At 38.2% G+C, this 16,475-nt stretch overlaps 1 protein-coding gene across 1 annotated transcript; it reads left to right on the plus strand.

The window, feature by feature from the left end:
- Positions 1 to 435: 435 nt before the first annotated feature.
- On the plus strand, positions 436 to 8,590 carry LOC141293539 (keratin, type I cytoskeletal 19-like). Its single transcript, XM_073825564.1, has 6 exons — positions 436 to 1,263; positions 1,438 to 1,520; positions 7,447 to 7,603; positions 7,695 to 7,859; positions 7,968 to 8,093; positions 8,366 to 8,590. The coding sequence occupies exons 1-6, from the start codon at positions 436 to 438 to the stop codon at positions 8,588 to 8,590; spliced, it is 1,584 nt and encodes a 527-aa protein (XP_073681665.1).
- The last annotated feature ends 7,885 nt before the right edge of the window (positions 8,591 to 16,475 follow it).

A 16,475-nucleotide genomic window follows, 5' to 3' on the forward strand; every position in this document is an offset into this window, starting at 1 on the left:
CTACAGGGGCACGGGCCTCCCTTGGCCTCCGTGTAGAACCGCCACTGATTTCATCTATTCAGACCTTTGAGTCACATGTATAATTGAAACTCCACCCGAATATTGCAATTTGTGCTGTCTTCATTAAGTCTAAATTTATTCATACTGCCTTGTCCAGTTAGGCACCGACATCTATTCAGAAATATATATACACACACGCATGAATTCCTTTGCAGCTTCCTCATAAGGGTTAAATACTCTGGCCCTTGATTTATAATACTTTTAGTGGTGACACACACAAACACACTCTCTTTGTCAAATTGTAGAAAACGCCCTCAAACTCCAACTATATAAGATGACAGAACTGGCCTCAAAGGCACCACACTCTTCAGGAAAATTCTAGACACTTTTTGTATCGTCCTCTTTCGCATTCATCCATCTCTGCAGCCATCCACCATGTCAGGCATCCAAAACGCGACCTGCACCAAACCCAGCTCCTTCAGCTTCCCTGAGACCTGCACCAAACCCAGCTCCTTCAGCTTCCCTGAGACCTGCTCTGAGACCTGCACCAAACCCAGCTCCTTCAGCTTCCCTGAGACCTGCACCAAACCCAGCTCCTTCAGCTTCCCTGAGACCTGCTCTGAGACCTGCACCAAACCCAGCTCCTTCAGCTTCCCTGAGACCTGCACCAAACCCAGCTCCTTCAGCTTCCCTGAGACCTGCTCTGAGACCTGCACCAAACCCAGCTCCTTCAGCTTCCCCAAGACCTACTCTGAGACCTGCCCTAAACCCAGCTCTTTCACCTGTCCTAAAACCTGCCCCAGCCCCTGCTCCTTGTCCAGCCCCAAGTCTTCCCTCTGCTCCTTCTCCACAACTTCAAAGTCCATAATCGGTCCTCGTAGGTGTGGTTCAGTTACACCCAAAGCCTACAGTGTCAGTGGTATTGGAAATAAGACCCGCATCTCTACCTGCTCCTATCGCGCGAATAATTGCTCCCCATGTCCACCACTCAGAATTGATGGAGGACACTGTGGAAGATTTGGCGCAAGAATCATGGCTGCAGGGTGTTATGAAAAGGATTATGACTACTTCCAGAAGAGTGAGAAGGCCACCATGCAAGACCTGAATGACCGTCTGGCATCCTATCTGGATAAGGTGCACTATTTGGAGGCTGCCAATGCTACTCTGGAGAAGCAGATCCGGGAGTACTATGAAAAAAAGGGGCTGATCTGCCAGAGGGACTACAGCTGCTACTTCAAAACCATTGAATGCCTTCAGGAAAAGGTACAAACAGACAATTAATGGTGGCAATTTTTAAAATAAATAGCAAAAATGATTCTAATAAACGTGGCACATTCAGATTTTTGATCTTAGCAGCAAAATGTAAGATATTTTTGACAGAAATAGTCTGCTGTGATCTACATTTATAGTTTTCTTTGTCAATGCTCTTCATTATAGATGAAAGACGCTACTGTCACCAACGGCAAAATCCTCCTGCAGATCGACAACTCTAAACTGGCTGCTGATGACTTTAAGATAAAGTGAGTTCTCTAAAGGCAATTTCACATCTAGTTTTTTTGGAGCATTGAAAACTGTTTTTATAAATACTGTCTATTAATAGTGAGGTCTAATTTGTGTCCCTTTTCAGAAGGAAAAAAACATCATAAGGAATATTTGTTACATGCAAATTATGAATATGATTAATATTATGGAACAGTACACAATGTGAAGCACAGCTTCTGGCTGCAAATATATAAATGTAAATATATGGAAGCAAATATGTGTACAAAGATATATACCAGGGGAGTTTTCTCTGAGGAGGCAAAGGAGGCAGTGCCTCCTCAAAAAATTGGATGAGAAAAAAAAAAGTGTAATACAAAAATAACACAAGTCTGCATTTTAACAGACCTCCTGAAGTGTGCAGTGGGTTTGGTGGGAAGTAATTGAGAATTAATGGGGAAAAAGTCACATGAGAGGAGGCAATGGCTCCATCGCGATATGATTTGATATGAATATGTTTGGCTGTGATTGGTTCATGCAGTAAATCCCTCTTGTGTTTGTGTGCGTTCCGTGTTCGTGAATCAGACTGAATGAACAATATAATGGTCTTAATATGAAGACTAATTAAAAAAAAAGTAAGTGAACAACTCACACGCTTATAACCACTTTGTAATGTCAACATAAGACCTAAAATGACATGAAAATATGATCTGTTGGAGTTTTTAGTGTTTAATCAGCTTGGTGAAATTTAAAGTAAATCTACATGTCTGTGACCAATAGTTACCTAGCTTTGATGACTGATGATCCAAAATTTTCAAAAATATTTTAAAGTTAGCAATTAAAATAAATAGCTGAACATAACACAAAGTTTACAAATAGTTTAAATAGTTTCTGCTAGGGGTGGGCGATATGACCTAAAATTAATATCACGGTATTTTTCATCTTTTGAACGGTGCCGGTATAATATCACGGTATTATGTTCCTGGTCTTGATCAGAAGATCACAAATATTGTCTCTGTTCTAGAGCGACACTCTCAGAGCCATTGCTGCCACCTTTCAACTACCTTCTTCTGGCCATTGAAACGGTCCAACTCAGGCCCTTCAATGCTGATGAATAAGAGCCACTGAGATGTGGCTTCTCCAGTCAAGTCAATTTGCTTCATTGAACTGAAACCCCTATGAGGTAGTGCTAGTAATAGTTCAGCAAGTAATAATGATCAGCAAGATTTCTGTCTTCATTTTTATAGTGTCGTCCATGAAAATGAGGCTCAGAGGTGCCATGAGTGCAATTAAATCTATAAATTCATGTTGAGATTAGTGTTTTTAAAATAAAATTTGGAATACACAAGTATTTAAGATTTCAATAACTGAAAGGATCTGCCAGCAGGTGGCGGCAAGACACTGAAATTATTTACTGAATCGTATTGTTCATTTGATTCGTTTGAACACATGGTTCATTCAAGTGACTCTCATTCATGGGCGTAAATCCCGGGGGGGACGGGGGGACATGTCCCCCCCCATCCGAGGGTTGCCCCCCCCCCCCCCCCTCTAAAAAAATTATAAAAAAAAAATCGCACTCTCTATTGTGAAAAATATATGTATGTATACCTACTCGTGTAAGTAGAAAAAAACCCCGCAAAAAATGCATTTAGAAACAGTTGAGTTCCCCCTCCCCTTCCTTACGCCGGTTTCACACTGCAAGCGTAAGCAGGGCGTAAGCAGCGCGTATTTTTTTCGGCGCCCATGTTAACAGATTAGAGCATTCACACCGCACGCAGGGACGGCGCGGCAGCGCGTAGCAGGAGCAGAGCAGAAGCGTCAGTGCTGCGATCGTTTTGGCGCCGAGTCTATTTTTGCTGCGCCGCTTACGCTGGGTTAAAGCCACAGTGCATCGATCTTGATCAAAACTGGCCTGATTAACAAGAAAAATAACAATTTCACCATAAAATCGTGTATCACATGTAACACAATCACGGTTTAAATGGCTCACCAGTAAAAATAATGTTTTTTTTTTCCTTGTAAATAATGTCTAGTTAGTCTACTTGTTCAAAACAATCACTTTAGCAAAGTTTGTACTATTTTCTGCTTGTTTTGATATATACAAGAATAAATAAACATACTACTGCCATTAAAATGTTATTATAAAACATTTTAAAATACAGAAATAAAATAAATTTTAAAAGAGAAGATTCTGAAAGTACTGAAGGAGATCCTATAATTATTTAATATAGATTTACAGTAGTACCAACAAATTATATTTTTATATGATATGTTTTAGGCTAACATGTTTTTAAATATAATGGTTTCATTATAAACGTGGTGATTATCTCAAAGTTGGACAACCACCATAAAAAAATGTGAAAATATCATATGAATCTAACCATGTCATGGCAACAAATGTAAAACAAATACCAAAATACCATAATTTTACATATTCTTTTCGTTATTGAAAAACTGTTGCTATAATTATCATAAACCTAACTGGTAATCATTAAGACGATCTTTGTCTAAAAATATATTCAATATTTTAGCGTTTCTAATTTGCTACTTAAATCTACAACATACCATAAATCAAAGCACATGACAGACAGTTCTTGGAGAACACCTGAAATGCGTGACTGAATGAACAATACTTGTCTATATTGGAAGTACACAAGCTGCGGTTCAGCTGCGCGCGACAAACGCTTCCAGTGTGAAAGGAAAATGGATGCGCGCCGCTTCTGCTCTGCTTACGTGCTGCGCACGCCCTGCTTACGCTCTGCTTAAGCGTGCAGTGTGAAACCGGCGTTACAGTGGTTTGGCCCACTGCCTGCTTTACACACACGAGTCAGGTGTGTGGCTGCGGCTCAATTAATGCTGAACTCCAGTAAATAGGGTATTTCATTAACTTTAAATAAAGCGATTCTCTTTAATGTAGTTGATGCAGACTCATTCATAAATTAGTTGCGGCAAAAATGCTGATTACCGATGTAATTTTCCATGAATCTGCTATATTAGCAATTAAAACATTACTTATCTAGTTAACGTTAGCTTGTTTACCATAGCTTGTTGCATAATGCAATGCAAGACGCCAAAGCAGTTTCCCATGCATTGTTTTATTTGTGACGACTTGGCATAATGTTAACTTAACATTAACGGCCACAATTAGAATGTTGCAGGTATACCTCACTTCCCTGCTGTCAAGAGATAAACTATCGAGCGTTGTTAGTAGGTCCAGCCTTTAGCCCTTTTGTTAGCGCGTCCGCCTCCCGTGCCGGAGACCCGCTCGTCGCGAGTGTGTGGCGTTTCATTTAGCTGTGCATTTACTAAATGAGCACTGTGTTACGTCCGAACAAACCTCACTATAAATAAAATTGTAAACCTTTTTTTGTTTTTGTTTTTATTGTTGTCTATCTTTATAAGTACAATTTGACTGTATTATTTTGCGTCCCCTTCAAAAATTTCTCATGAGAAATTTTATATTTTTTGTCCCCCCCTACTGTTAAATGAAATTTACGCCCATGCTCTCATTATGAATGGGAAATTGAATCATTTCACTAGATTAGTTTAAAACGCATGTTCACTTATAAAGGAAACACTACTGTGTTTTATTGGAGAACTGCGCATCTTCATTTAAACACAGCAGTGTGTCTTGTCCCAGAATAAATTTAGACGACGAAACAGACCAAAATCGGGCATAGTGTTATTCTCAGACAATGTAAGTCACTTGATAATAACGTCTTGTTTATTTAACGGCTGTATTAAATTAATATCTCATTTACGAACTCCCATAAAAATATTAAAAGCTGTTCCTCATCTTAGTTTGCGATATCACAAAGCTCTATTATAATCAACGACGCTCTCTGTACTGCGATCAATCTCTTACTTATACTATCTACACTTTGTTTATAGAAGGAATGAGGTATGAGATATGTCTCTGATACATTACTTTGCTGTGAACCTAGACACTTCGGCGTTTGGCTTTTCGGTGCATTTAGAACTTGCACAACAGGAACAAAGCAGCGATCGTATTTATCTCCGCCATGGTCAATCGCGCCGTGTTGTTATTCGCGCGAGTGATAGGGAAACCTCCCGCGGATAAACTGAGTGAGTGACGCGATGCGCATGCTCGCTTGGCGTTTGGTGTAAACGCACTGACTGTATGTGCGCACGCAATTGACAAACAGTCGCAGGCAAATTAAACTTTAGTGCCTTATTATTTAGAATGAGCTATTGTTGATGTAAATGCAGCCGTTCAAGGCACATAATAGATTTATTACGGTATTGACGGTATTAGAAAATCCATATCGTGGCGCAATGTCACACCGGTGATAACTATGATACCGGTGTACCGCCCACCCCTAGTTTCTGCCTTAAGTTATTACTTTGGAATAAATGTAAAATGCTTAAAAAAACACTAATTTGATAAGATTCATACTTGGCTTTATTACATAGAATATTAATTAGCTACATTTTTAATGTAAAATATAAAATAGGTATTTTCTTCTTTCTCAAATAGTGTAAGTGATGTTTATTTAACCAAGAAAATGTGACTTGGACATGAATTTACAATTAATTTTAAAAATATTTAAAAAATTTATATAATTTTAAAGTAAAAGTTTGAAAATTATGTGACCTATGACCTTAATACAGTGTGTGCTATTGTTGTAAAGACCTTAAAGGTCCCATATTGTCAAAATCGAAATTTCCTGGCTTTTTTCATGATAACTGAGGTCTAGGGGCTATGTAACTACCATATGAGTTTCAAAACAGTCAATCCACAGTAAACTGCACACAGCCTGTTTAAAGTAGCTGTTCATTTTCACGAGCCGCTGTGACTTCCGTAACGATGTGACGTCCGATCTACTCAGTCACCGCCTTCAGTCACCACCCCAGCACCAACCACCGTCCCACCCTCCTTTTATCAAACCCAGACAACATCGTGTCCATAACATTGCTAAGCAACAACAACACGGAAACAAGTGGAGAAAACCCTGTTCAGTCTATAGATGTTGAAACTAGGCTACATCATTGCACAGGCTTCAGAACAACGTGAATATAAGAGACCAGTGGCACGTCAACTTCAGCCTCTTTCACACAGCGATTCCGGTAAATACACGGATAATGTTTCCCATGATTTGTTCCGGAGTTGTTTAATTTGGTTCATTCACAGTTGTTTTCCGGAATCTGTGCATGCTTTACACACAACCCATAAAGACATGTGACGTTTGGACGTGAGATGTAATGCGACGCGTACATTTCACTAAACTGAAACTAACCTGAACAAACTGTGCTTCAGCGCTGATAGTGAGGAGCTGGCTCTGCCCGATCGCCGCTTCATTCCACTTTGCACGTATTTTTTTTGTCGTGAAGAGTCGCAGGGTAAGGTGCATCATCACTACAACACTGCCTTTATGGTTCTGGCTTTTGTTCACACAGCGCTCGTTCCTGTAATTTTCCAGAATCAGCGTGCATTGTGAAAGGGGCTTTACTAAAGCAACAGTTATGTAGCTTACTGCATTCGGTGTTTGAAAAAGAAAAAACATTAATGATCATTCTGAAATATCTTGTTGAGTATCAGCAGGCTAGGCTCTCTCTACGGCTCTGGGTTTGGCTACAACGATACATGACCGTAGTTACCTGTGATTGGCCTGGCTGTGCGTCACTCAAAAAACAACAGGCCAATCAGAAGAGAGGTTCATGAATATTAATTAGATGGACCAAATTCGACCTGCTTTTGACAGAGCTCCTAAAAGAGGAGCTGTATAAATATATTGAGATGGATTTTGGCACTTATACCGCAAATATATATTCTTAAGGACATCAACAACTAAAATAAACCTCCAGAAATGTGTACAATATGGGACCTTTAAGTCATATTGTAAAATCCAATATGGCATCTAAGGTCTGTACAGCTACATAGATCATAGTCATGTTTAAACATGATTTTGTTGATTTTATTCCCCTTCTGACCTTTTAACAAATCAGGTATCAGAATGAGGCAGCGATACGGCAGTGTGTGAAGGCTGACATTGATAACCTGCGTTGCATACTTAGTAAAACATGCCAAGCAAAAACCGACCTGGAGGCACAGCTCTGCCCTCTGCAGGAGGACCTTGTGTATTTGAAGAAAACTCACCAGGAGGTGTGTAGCAAAATCTTTTTTTTTTTTTTTTTAATGTTTTGAATGAAGATAAATAAAGCCAGTCATTTCCTATGCTGATATGTGTTTATAGACTGTGGCAGCACTACTGTGCCAGTTGACAGACTCAAAAGTGTGTGTGGAAGTGGATGCTGCTCCTCAGCAAGACCTGAAAAAGGTTTTGGATGAAATCCGTTGTCATTACCAGACCATCATAGACCAACACTGCAGAGAACAGGAGTGCTGGTTCCAGGAGAAGGTGAGACTTCTGTCTCTTTCATTCACATTACAGCTTGGAGTGGTATTAATACTGTGACTCATGAGTTAAATGCCTCTCATTACATGTGTTTTTGTGACTCTCTTTAAGATGGCTGACCTGTGTAAAGATGCTGCCACCAAAACAGATTGCCTAGAAAGCTCTAGGTCACAGATCTCAGATTTGCGGCGTACCTTGCAGTGCCTGGAGATCGAGCTACAGTCTCAAATCAGCATGGTGAGACACAGGAAACACAGGATGTGACAGACAGAATAGAAATAGCTTAAAATATTTTGTCATATATGTGAGTGTTAATCCTTGACATCCAAAACTAAACTGAGGCAAAGCGAACAGTGGAATTGAATCAGTATCATATCACTCCTAACTTAGGGTAGAAGTTTTCAACCTTGATTTTTAGATATAAGGAATTTAATTAGCTGTTAGCTGAGGAAAACCTAAACCTGATTTTGGGTCGTTCTGTTCAGTAACTGTTCTCTTTACCCACACAGAAAGGAGCACTGGAGTGCTCACTGTCGGAAACAGAGGCTAGGTACAGCAATATGCTAGCAGGCTACCAGACGCATATCAACACATATGAGGCAGAGCTTTGTCAGGTGCGCACTGGCATTGAGCAGCAGGGCAGAGACTATGCGGAACTGCTGGACGTCAAGAGCCGTCTGGAGCAAGAGATCGCCACCTACAGGTGTCTTATGGAAAAGCAGGACGTCAAGTAAGTGCCTCTTTTCATTTATAAGAGGGTCACAGATAGTAGGTTTATATATAAGTTTTATGTATATAATTTTTTAATATGCATATTTTCTTATTTCATTTCTAGGTGCTACCCTGCAGGTGGGCTGTGTAAACAATGAAGGCAATGAAGCGTCCTAGTTTAAGTGGAGTTTTAAGAACTTTTTTTTTTTTTTTTACCATTCACTGATTTATGTGCATTCCCTAATAAAGTTTAGACCCAATATTTTGGTATGTTTCGTTATTTTTTCATGTTTACATATGTTTTGCTTCCATCACAATGTGAGAGGAAACATGCCTACACAGTTTTTCCCATAGATTTCCATTCATTAACTGCATTTTTCTATTCAGTGACCATGTGTAAGCAGTTTCACATGTTAAACGCTGCAAATTTACATAAATATGAATATGTACTAAAACGGACAGGATATACTAACAACTGAAATTTTACCATACATACATTTATACATTTTATCAAACAAGTGTCACACAAACTGTAAATTAGTTTTCAGAATACATGCTTTTACTCATGCATGCCTTCCACCTGGCTGCACACCACCATCTTTGACTGAATAAATAAGCTTTCCATTAATGTATGGTTTAGGATAAGACAAAATTTGGCTGAGATACACCTATTTGAAAATCTGGAATCTTAAGAAGCAAAAAGTCTAAATATTGAAACTCTTAGCAATGCATATTACTAATCAAATTAAGTTTTGATATATTTAGGTAGAAAATTTACTAAATATATTCATAGAACGTGATCTTTACTTAATACCCTTATAGTGTTTTCACATAAAAGAAAAATCGATCATTTTGACCCTTTCAATGTATTTTTGGCTATTAGCCTGCTACAAATATACCTGTGCAAGATAAGACTAGTTTTTTTTCATCCAGGGTCACTATTTATTAAGGACACTCTTCTTCTCCTCACCATATCTAAATATTCAACATAGGTCGGAGCATAACCATAATTGCTGTTTACTGAAGTTTGATATTCTTGTAAAGCATGTTCATCATCAGCAAACAGACGATTTATGTAATTAATAAACAAAGATGTTAAAGAATTATTTTTCTTAGAAAGCAATGTAGAGAAAAGTGCATATGCCTACTGCAATACTTTGCCAGAACATTATACACTAGAGGGCGCAGTGAGCACTAGATTCAGTATCAGTGCTGAAACTCGCAGTTCTCGTCGGGTGAAGTGGCCGCGCGCCTGTAATCCAAGCTACTGGGAGGCTGAGGCTGGCGGATCGCTTGAGCTCAGGGGTTCTGGGCTGCAGTGGACTATGTCGATCGGGTGTCCGCACTAAGTTCGGTATCGATATGGTGCTCCATTAAAGTAAATAATATTTCTATGCCGTAACATAGAGTGGGGGAAAACGCCCCCTTGGTACAAATAAAAATTTTGTTAAAAATCTGATAACATGAAAACACTGGACATTTTTCATACTTCGTTTATAATTTATGTAATTGTCACAAAAAACTATGATAACTTTTCTGAACACATTTAATTTTTGGTTCACAGAAAAAAAAAATGACAGTTCTTAACATGTATTATTTAAAGTGTAAAACATCGTCTCCATCTGGTCATGAAATGCAGACACTGAATATAAAGAGCAATATCACTTCCAGAGAAATGCAATGCCACTACTGAAAAGATAAAAAGGTTACACATTTTTATAAATATGTTACATAATATACACTTGACAAGAATGGAAAAATTTCATTATCTTTGAATTCTTAATTATATAATTCATCTCTAAATGTTTGACTGTTAGTCCACATACAGACAGTAACGCAAAAGACTGAGTCTCGCTGTATCGCTCAGGCTGCACTGCAGTGTCTATTCACAGGCGCGATCCCACTACTGATCGACACGGGGGCTTTGAGCTGCTCCGTCTCCGACCTGGGCCGGTTCACCCCTCCTTAGACGACCTGGTGGTCCCGAGCTCCCCCAGGAACACCATATCGATACCGAACTTAGTGCGGACACCCGATCGACATAATCCACTGCAGCCCAGAACCCCTGAGCTCAAGCGATCCGCCAGCCTCAGCCTCCCAGTAGCTTGGATTACAGGCGCGCGCCACTGCACCCGACGAGAACTGAGACTATCAGCACTGATACTGAATCTAGTGCTCACTGCGCCCTCTAGTGTGTTATGTTCTAGCAATGTATTGAAGTATATGCACTGTTGTCTAATACTGGATTACTCTGCATTGCTTTGTAAGAAAAAATAATTCTTTAACAGCATAAATTAACTGTCTAAATTGTCTGTTTGCTGCTGACCTGACGAAAATGCTTTACAAGAATATCAGATTTTGGTAATCAGCAATTGGTTATGCCTATTTTGAATGCTTACAATATACAGTCAAACCCGAAATTATTCATACCCCTGGCAAATTCTGACTAAAAGTTACTTTTATTTAACCAGCAAGTTTTTTGACCGGAAATGACACAGGCTTCTCCCAAAAGATAATAAGACGATGTACAAGAGGCATCATTGTGGAAAAAAAAATATTTCTCAGCTTTTATTTACATTTGAACAATAAGTGGCATGTCCAAAATTACTTATACCCTGATTCACTGGGAACAACTGTTTTAATCAACTCAACAGGTAAAAAAAAAACAGAGGCTCTCTGCTGTTGGTTTGTGGACAGTCATGGCTAAGACAAAGGAGCTCACTGAGGACCTGCGGCTGCGCATTGTGGCTGCTCACAAGCCAGGAAAGGGCTATAAGACAATATCTAAATGTTTTGAAGTTCCAGTGGCTACAGTGCAAAGTATTATTAAAAAAATACAAGATGTTCCACACTGTGAAAAATCTCAGAGGACGTGGTCGGAAGCCAAATGTGCCTCCTGTGCTGGCCAGGAGGAGTGAGAGAGGTAAAAAAGAATCCAAGAATCACCACCAAGGACATCCTGATGAATCTGGGCTCTGCTGGTGGCAACATCTCAAGGCAGACAGTCCAACGGACACTGCAAACCGCTGGGTTCCTCGGACGCAGACCAATGAGGACACCACTTCTCCAGATAAGGCACACAAAAGCCCACTTGACCTTTGCAAATGCTCATCTGGACAAAGAAGAAGACTTCTAATCACAGTAAACAGCACCATGAAAAAGGAGCAATACATCAAAATTCTCAACAACAACATCAGCCAGTCTGCAGAAAAACTTGGCCTTGGGCACCAGTGGCAGATCTGAATATAATGAGTTTAACTGCAGTGCTGACTCACATATGACAGCAGAGAAAAATGAGCATATCGCAGGAAGAGCAAATTATGATGAAAGATTTCAAAATATTTATTTATTTATTTATTTTTTATACTATAAGATTATGAAAGTAAATAGGGTTAATAATTGTAATTTCATGCTGAGTAATATTTTTTATAGAGTTGGTGTTTAAGGTTGCCTCAGAGGTTCTTGTGGCCATCCTGGTTCCCGTATCAGTGGTTCTCAACCGTTTTGACTTGTTTGTCCAAAACTATTTTCAAAAGTTTCCCCATTGAAGGTATAATATTTCCTCCAGTATTTCTGCTGTAATTAGAACAAAGCCACATGTTTTATTTGTTTATTTTTTAAAGGAAACTGGGAAACAAACAGAAACAATAGTTATTCTGTATTCATTGAATTAATTATGATTAATTATGAAAATATTAATATATTTAAATAGTTTAAAAACATCCTGCAGCCCTCTTGGTTGTTTGCTGAGGCCCCCTAGTTGGTTACTGCCACGGCCCAGTCCTGGAGCTTCCAGCTGAAAGAGAGTTTTCTGTCACAGTTGCCTCATAATTTCCAGAAATTGTACCACCAGAACATGCACTGGTTCCAGTCACAGCCGCTCCAGAGGTTCCGATCAGGGCCGGCATCTCAGACCTCAGTTCCTTAATTCTTTTTCTTTCATTTTTGTAAAGTTTGCCAAAGTAAAATGAATGAACTAAATGTGAGTCCATGTGATAAATGTACATACATATAATAAATAAAACAGTTAATAAACCAGTAAAAAAAACAGCAGCTGAATGTTTTAAATTAAAAACTGATCTCTGAAGATGTTTAAACTAAGAAGTTCACTGTACATAACAGCTAATAGCAGTCTATTATTCTGCTTTGCTACACTAGAGGGCGCAGTGAGCACTAGATTCAGTATCAGTGCTGATCCTCGCTGTTCTCGTCGGGTGCAGTGGCGCGCGCCTGTAATCCAAGCTGCTGGGAGGCTGAGGCTGGCGGATCGCTTGAGCTCAGGGGTTCTGGGCTGCAGTGGATTATGTCGATCGGTGTCCGCACTAAGTTCGGTAACGATATGGTGCTCCTGTGAGAGCTCGGGACCACCAGGTCGTCTAAGGAGGGGTGAACCGGCCCAGGTCGGAGACGGAGCAGGTCAAAGCCCCCGTGTCGATCAGTAGTGGGATCGCGCCTGTGAATAGACACTGCAGTGCAGCCTGAGCGATACAGCGAGACTCAGACTTTTGCGTTTCTACCTGCATCTGGACTAACAGTCAAACATTTAGAGATCAATTATATGATTAGAATGCAATGATAATGAAATCCTTTTACTCTTACTTTTCAATTCCAGATAATGACATTGTCTCTAGGGATAACGATATTTTGTGGTACGATATTTCGCGATGCAAAAATGTTACTACGATATGTATCGTAGAGTGATGATGATGCATTTACGATATGACAACAGTCTAATCCTATTGGTTGAGCTGCCGACGTCTCCTACTCTGCAACAGCGCTGCTTGTGCTTTCATTGCAGAATCAGATGCAGAAATCATTTGACCTGAATATTAGTAGAGCAACATGAGTTCGGCAGAAACTGAAATTAAACATACGTCGTCTTCACGTTCGACAACATTTTGGTTTTACAGTCACGCAACAGTAAGACGGTAGGAAAAAAAATTACAGACAAAACATTATTACAGTCACGGTGCATGTTAAAAGTTTCGTGCTTCAGACTGACAAATAGCAAATAACACATATAGTATTTTCATTACGTTTCATTTATTTTGTTTTTGTAAAGTAAAATGAGACCTTGTTGTTTGCAGCTACGTTTACCACGAGACCGCGTCGCGAACACCAGCTCGACCGCAAAACACTTTCACTACGAGAGAAAGCGGCAGCCGCGTATGGCGCGTACTCCGTGCCAAAACCGTTCAACCGACCGACCGAGCGACCGACCGAACGGCTAATCGAACGTCTGACCGCAGGTCTTGAACTCTCTGCGGTGATCCACGTGACGACCTCACGTGACGTCAGCGCTATAAAATTTGGACATTAGGAATTAAAAATAATCAAATAATAACTCTAGCTTTTATTTATTTTTTTGCTTGTACTTGATTGGAATGTTGATGTTTTCTGTATTGTCTCTGTATTACTGTATTATCTGTTTATAGCATTAATAAAAAAAACTCTTACCCTCTTTCCACAGCAGGTGGCAATGTGTAATAAATGTAGTGATGTGAATAGGTTTAACTTTCAAGGTGTACTTAATTTAACATTAATGTTGAAATCTTATTTTTTTATCTTTCTTTTTCAAAAGTGATTTCAATGTAATTACATTTTTAATTCGAAAAAGTTTATTAGAAAATTATTTTTTTTATTTTTATAATTGTCCTACTAATCGTAAGTATATGATTAATTAAATAATTTGACAGACTTGGGTAAAACAATTTGAATGTACTTTTATAAATGTACATATTAATGCTGCTAAAGAAATTGTTTTATGAAATAATGTTCGGATATCAACGCAAAACCCACTTTTAGTCATATTTATTGACGTGTAATACAGTTACAAAATAATTGATAATAACCTTAAAAAACATTACGTCGTGAATTGGTTGAGTGCTAGAACACATTCAGTTAGGAACTCAAGTAAGTAAGAACATTAAACACTAACTCACAGTAGGATTTTTCTGTTAAACAAATGAGTGTATAAATAAATATGTATTGTTATTGTGATATAAATCTTATAGCGATCAATGCAGTAAATAAAAAAAAATGATATGCTTAATGTGTATTATTGTATCAGTAATATTAAAAGACCACACACATCTTATGAATCATATTAGTATGAAAAGCATGCAACACAATAGCCTACGTTTTTATCAGCATAGCTTTTATTGTGACAATGTGAGAATACTTTTTTTTCTGCCATTTTCCCAAAATCTTATGTTTCAAAAGTAGATGCGATATGCTATTTATGACAATGTGGGACTTGACGACAATAATGCTACACTTTTCGCTCCTTAAATAAATAAAAAACATTTGTATAGGCTAAAGTGTTTGTTGAGTAAAGAAAACTATACATTTTCAACAAAACAGCTCGTATCGCATACAAGCAAGAGAGAAAGAACCAAAATGTGCGCGTGTCGCTGTAGGCTACTCCATTCACAACTTGACTGTGTGGATTTATGAAATTTGAACATTTTTAATAGATAATAGATATTATAATTGAAGAATTTACAGAGGGGATGCTTATTGTCATTTTACTCAACAATCCCTCGCATCCCTCTTCAAATCGAGCCCTGGGTATAACAGGTTTATCGTTATACTAACCACAATAGCCTATATATATATATTATACTGTACAATGAGATAAAAACACTTCAACGTGTTACAACGTGTCTTTACACGTAAAAAACGTGTTGTAATGACGACGAGTTACCAGTGCTGTCGACCAGACGCCATGACTACACGTAAACAACACGTAAGTACATGTAGAAACGTGTTACAAATTAAAGATTATAATTTTGTCTCTTTGTTTGTGTGTGGCTAACATGAAAATGACTTGTGCCTCGATAGCGAGTCGGCTGGAGCTGATATTGTTAGAATAGGCAGGTCATCTGCATCTGCGAGTACATACAACAAAAGAGTGTTAGCTGTTTCATTGAAAATGTACATTGTTTTCTTTACTTAGCAAACACTTTAGCCTACATAAATGTTTTTTATTTATTTAAGGAGCGAAAAAGTCCCACATTGTCATAAGTAGCATATCACATCTACTTTTGAAACATTAGATTTTGGGAAAAATGCAGGAAAAAAACGTATTCCCACATTTTCACAATAAAAGCTAGTAAGCTGATAAAAACGTCGGCTATTGTGTTGCATGCATTTCATACTAATATGATTCATAAGATGTGTGTTTTCTTTTAATATTACTGATACAGTAATACACATTAAGCATAGCTATTTGTTGAATTTACAGCATTGATCGCTATAAGATGTATATCACAATAACGATACATATCGATACACTCGTTTGTTTAAGAAAATTCCTACTGTGAGTTAGTATATTTAATGTTCTTTTGAGTTCATAGGCGGAGGGTGAACCAGCTGTAAGGCTAACTACAAACATCATAAACTCGTCTTTTAGAAAAGAAAACAGACGCAGCTGTCATGTAGGCCAATAAAATATTTTTAATGGGACTGACTTGTATTTAATGTGATTACAATTTAATAAAAACATTAGAAATTGATAATTATAACGTTTCATTTCAACAGTTATTAAAACAGCGATTATATGCCTATTCAGAAATCTACCACTAACTTTCCAAATCTCACTCTCCAAAAAAATAAAAAAAATAAATAAAATAAAATAAAATAAAATAAAAAAATAAAACACGAATTTCAAGGGTACACAGTTTTTTTTTTTTTGGCGAAGGCCAAATGATCAATGAGACGGTTTAAACTCAACAAGAATGCATCTATCAAAAGCATGCTTTCCGCTATTAAAATAGTTCAGTTTAATAATGGGAAAGTGATTATATTTCGTTTCGTTTTTTTATTAAGTTAATTTAGAAAAAAACGTTGTTTGAATCATTTTTTTTTATTGTTAATTGTACCTTAAATGTTTTTAAAGTAATAACT

Source organism: Garra rufa, chromosome 20, assembly GCF_049309525.1.
Source record: "Garra rufa chromosome 20, GarRuf1.0, whole genome shotgun sequence".
Taxonomy (NCBI): Eukaryota; Metazoa; Chordata; class Actinopteri; order Cypriniformes; family Cyprinidae; genus Garra; species Garra rufa.

Bases quoted from the DNA above. Each gene is read 5' to 3' on its own strand.
- LOC141293539 (XM_073825564.1), top strand. From the start codon at position 436: ATGTCAGGCATCCAAAACGCGACCTGCACCAAACCCAGCTCCTTCAGC. The intron at 1,264-1,437 runs GTACAAACAGAC...TCTTCATTATAG, and splicing joins TTGAATGCCTTCAGGAAAAG to ATGAAAGACGCTACTGTCAC. The intron at 1,521-7,446 runs GTGAGTTCTCTA...TTAACAAATCAG, and splicing joins GCTGATGACTTTAAGATAAA to GTATCAGAATGAGGCAGCGA.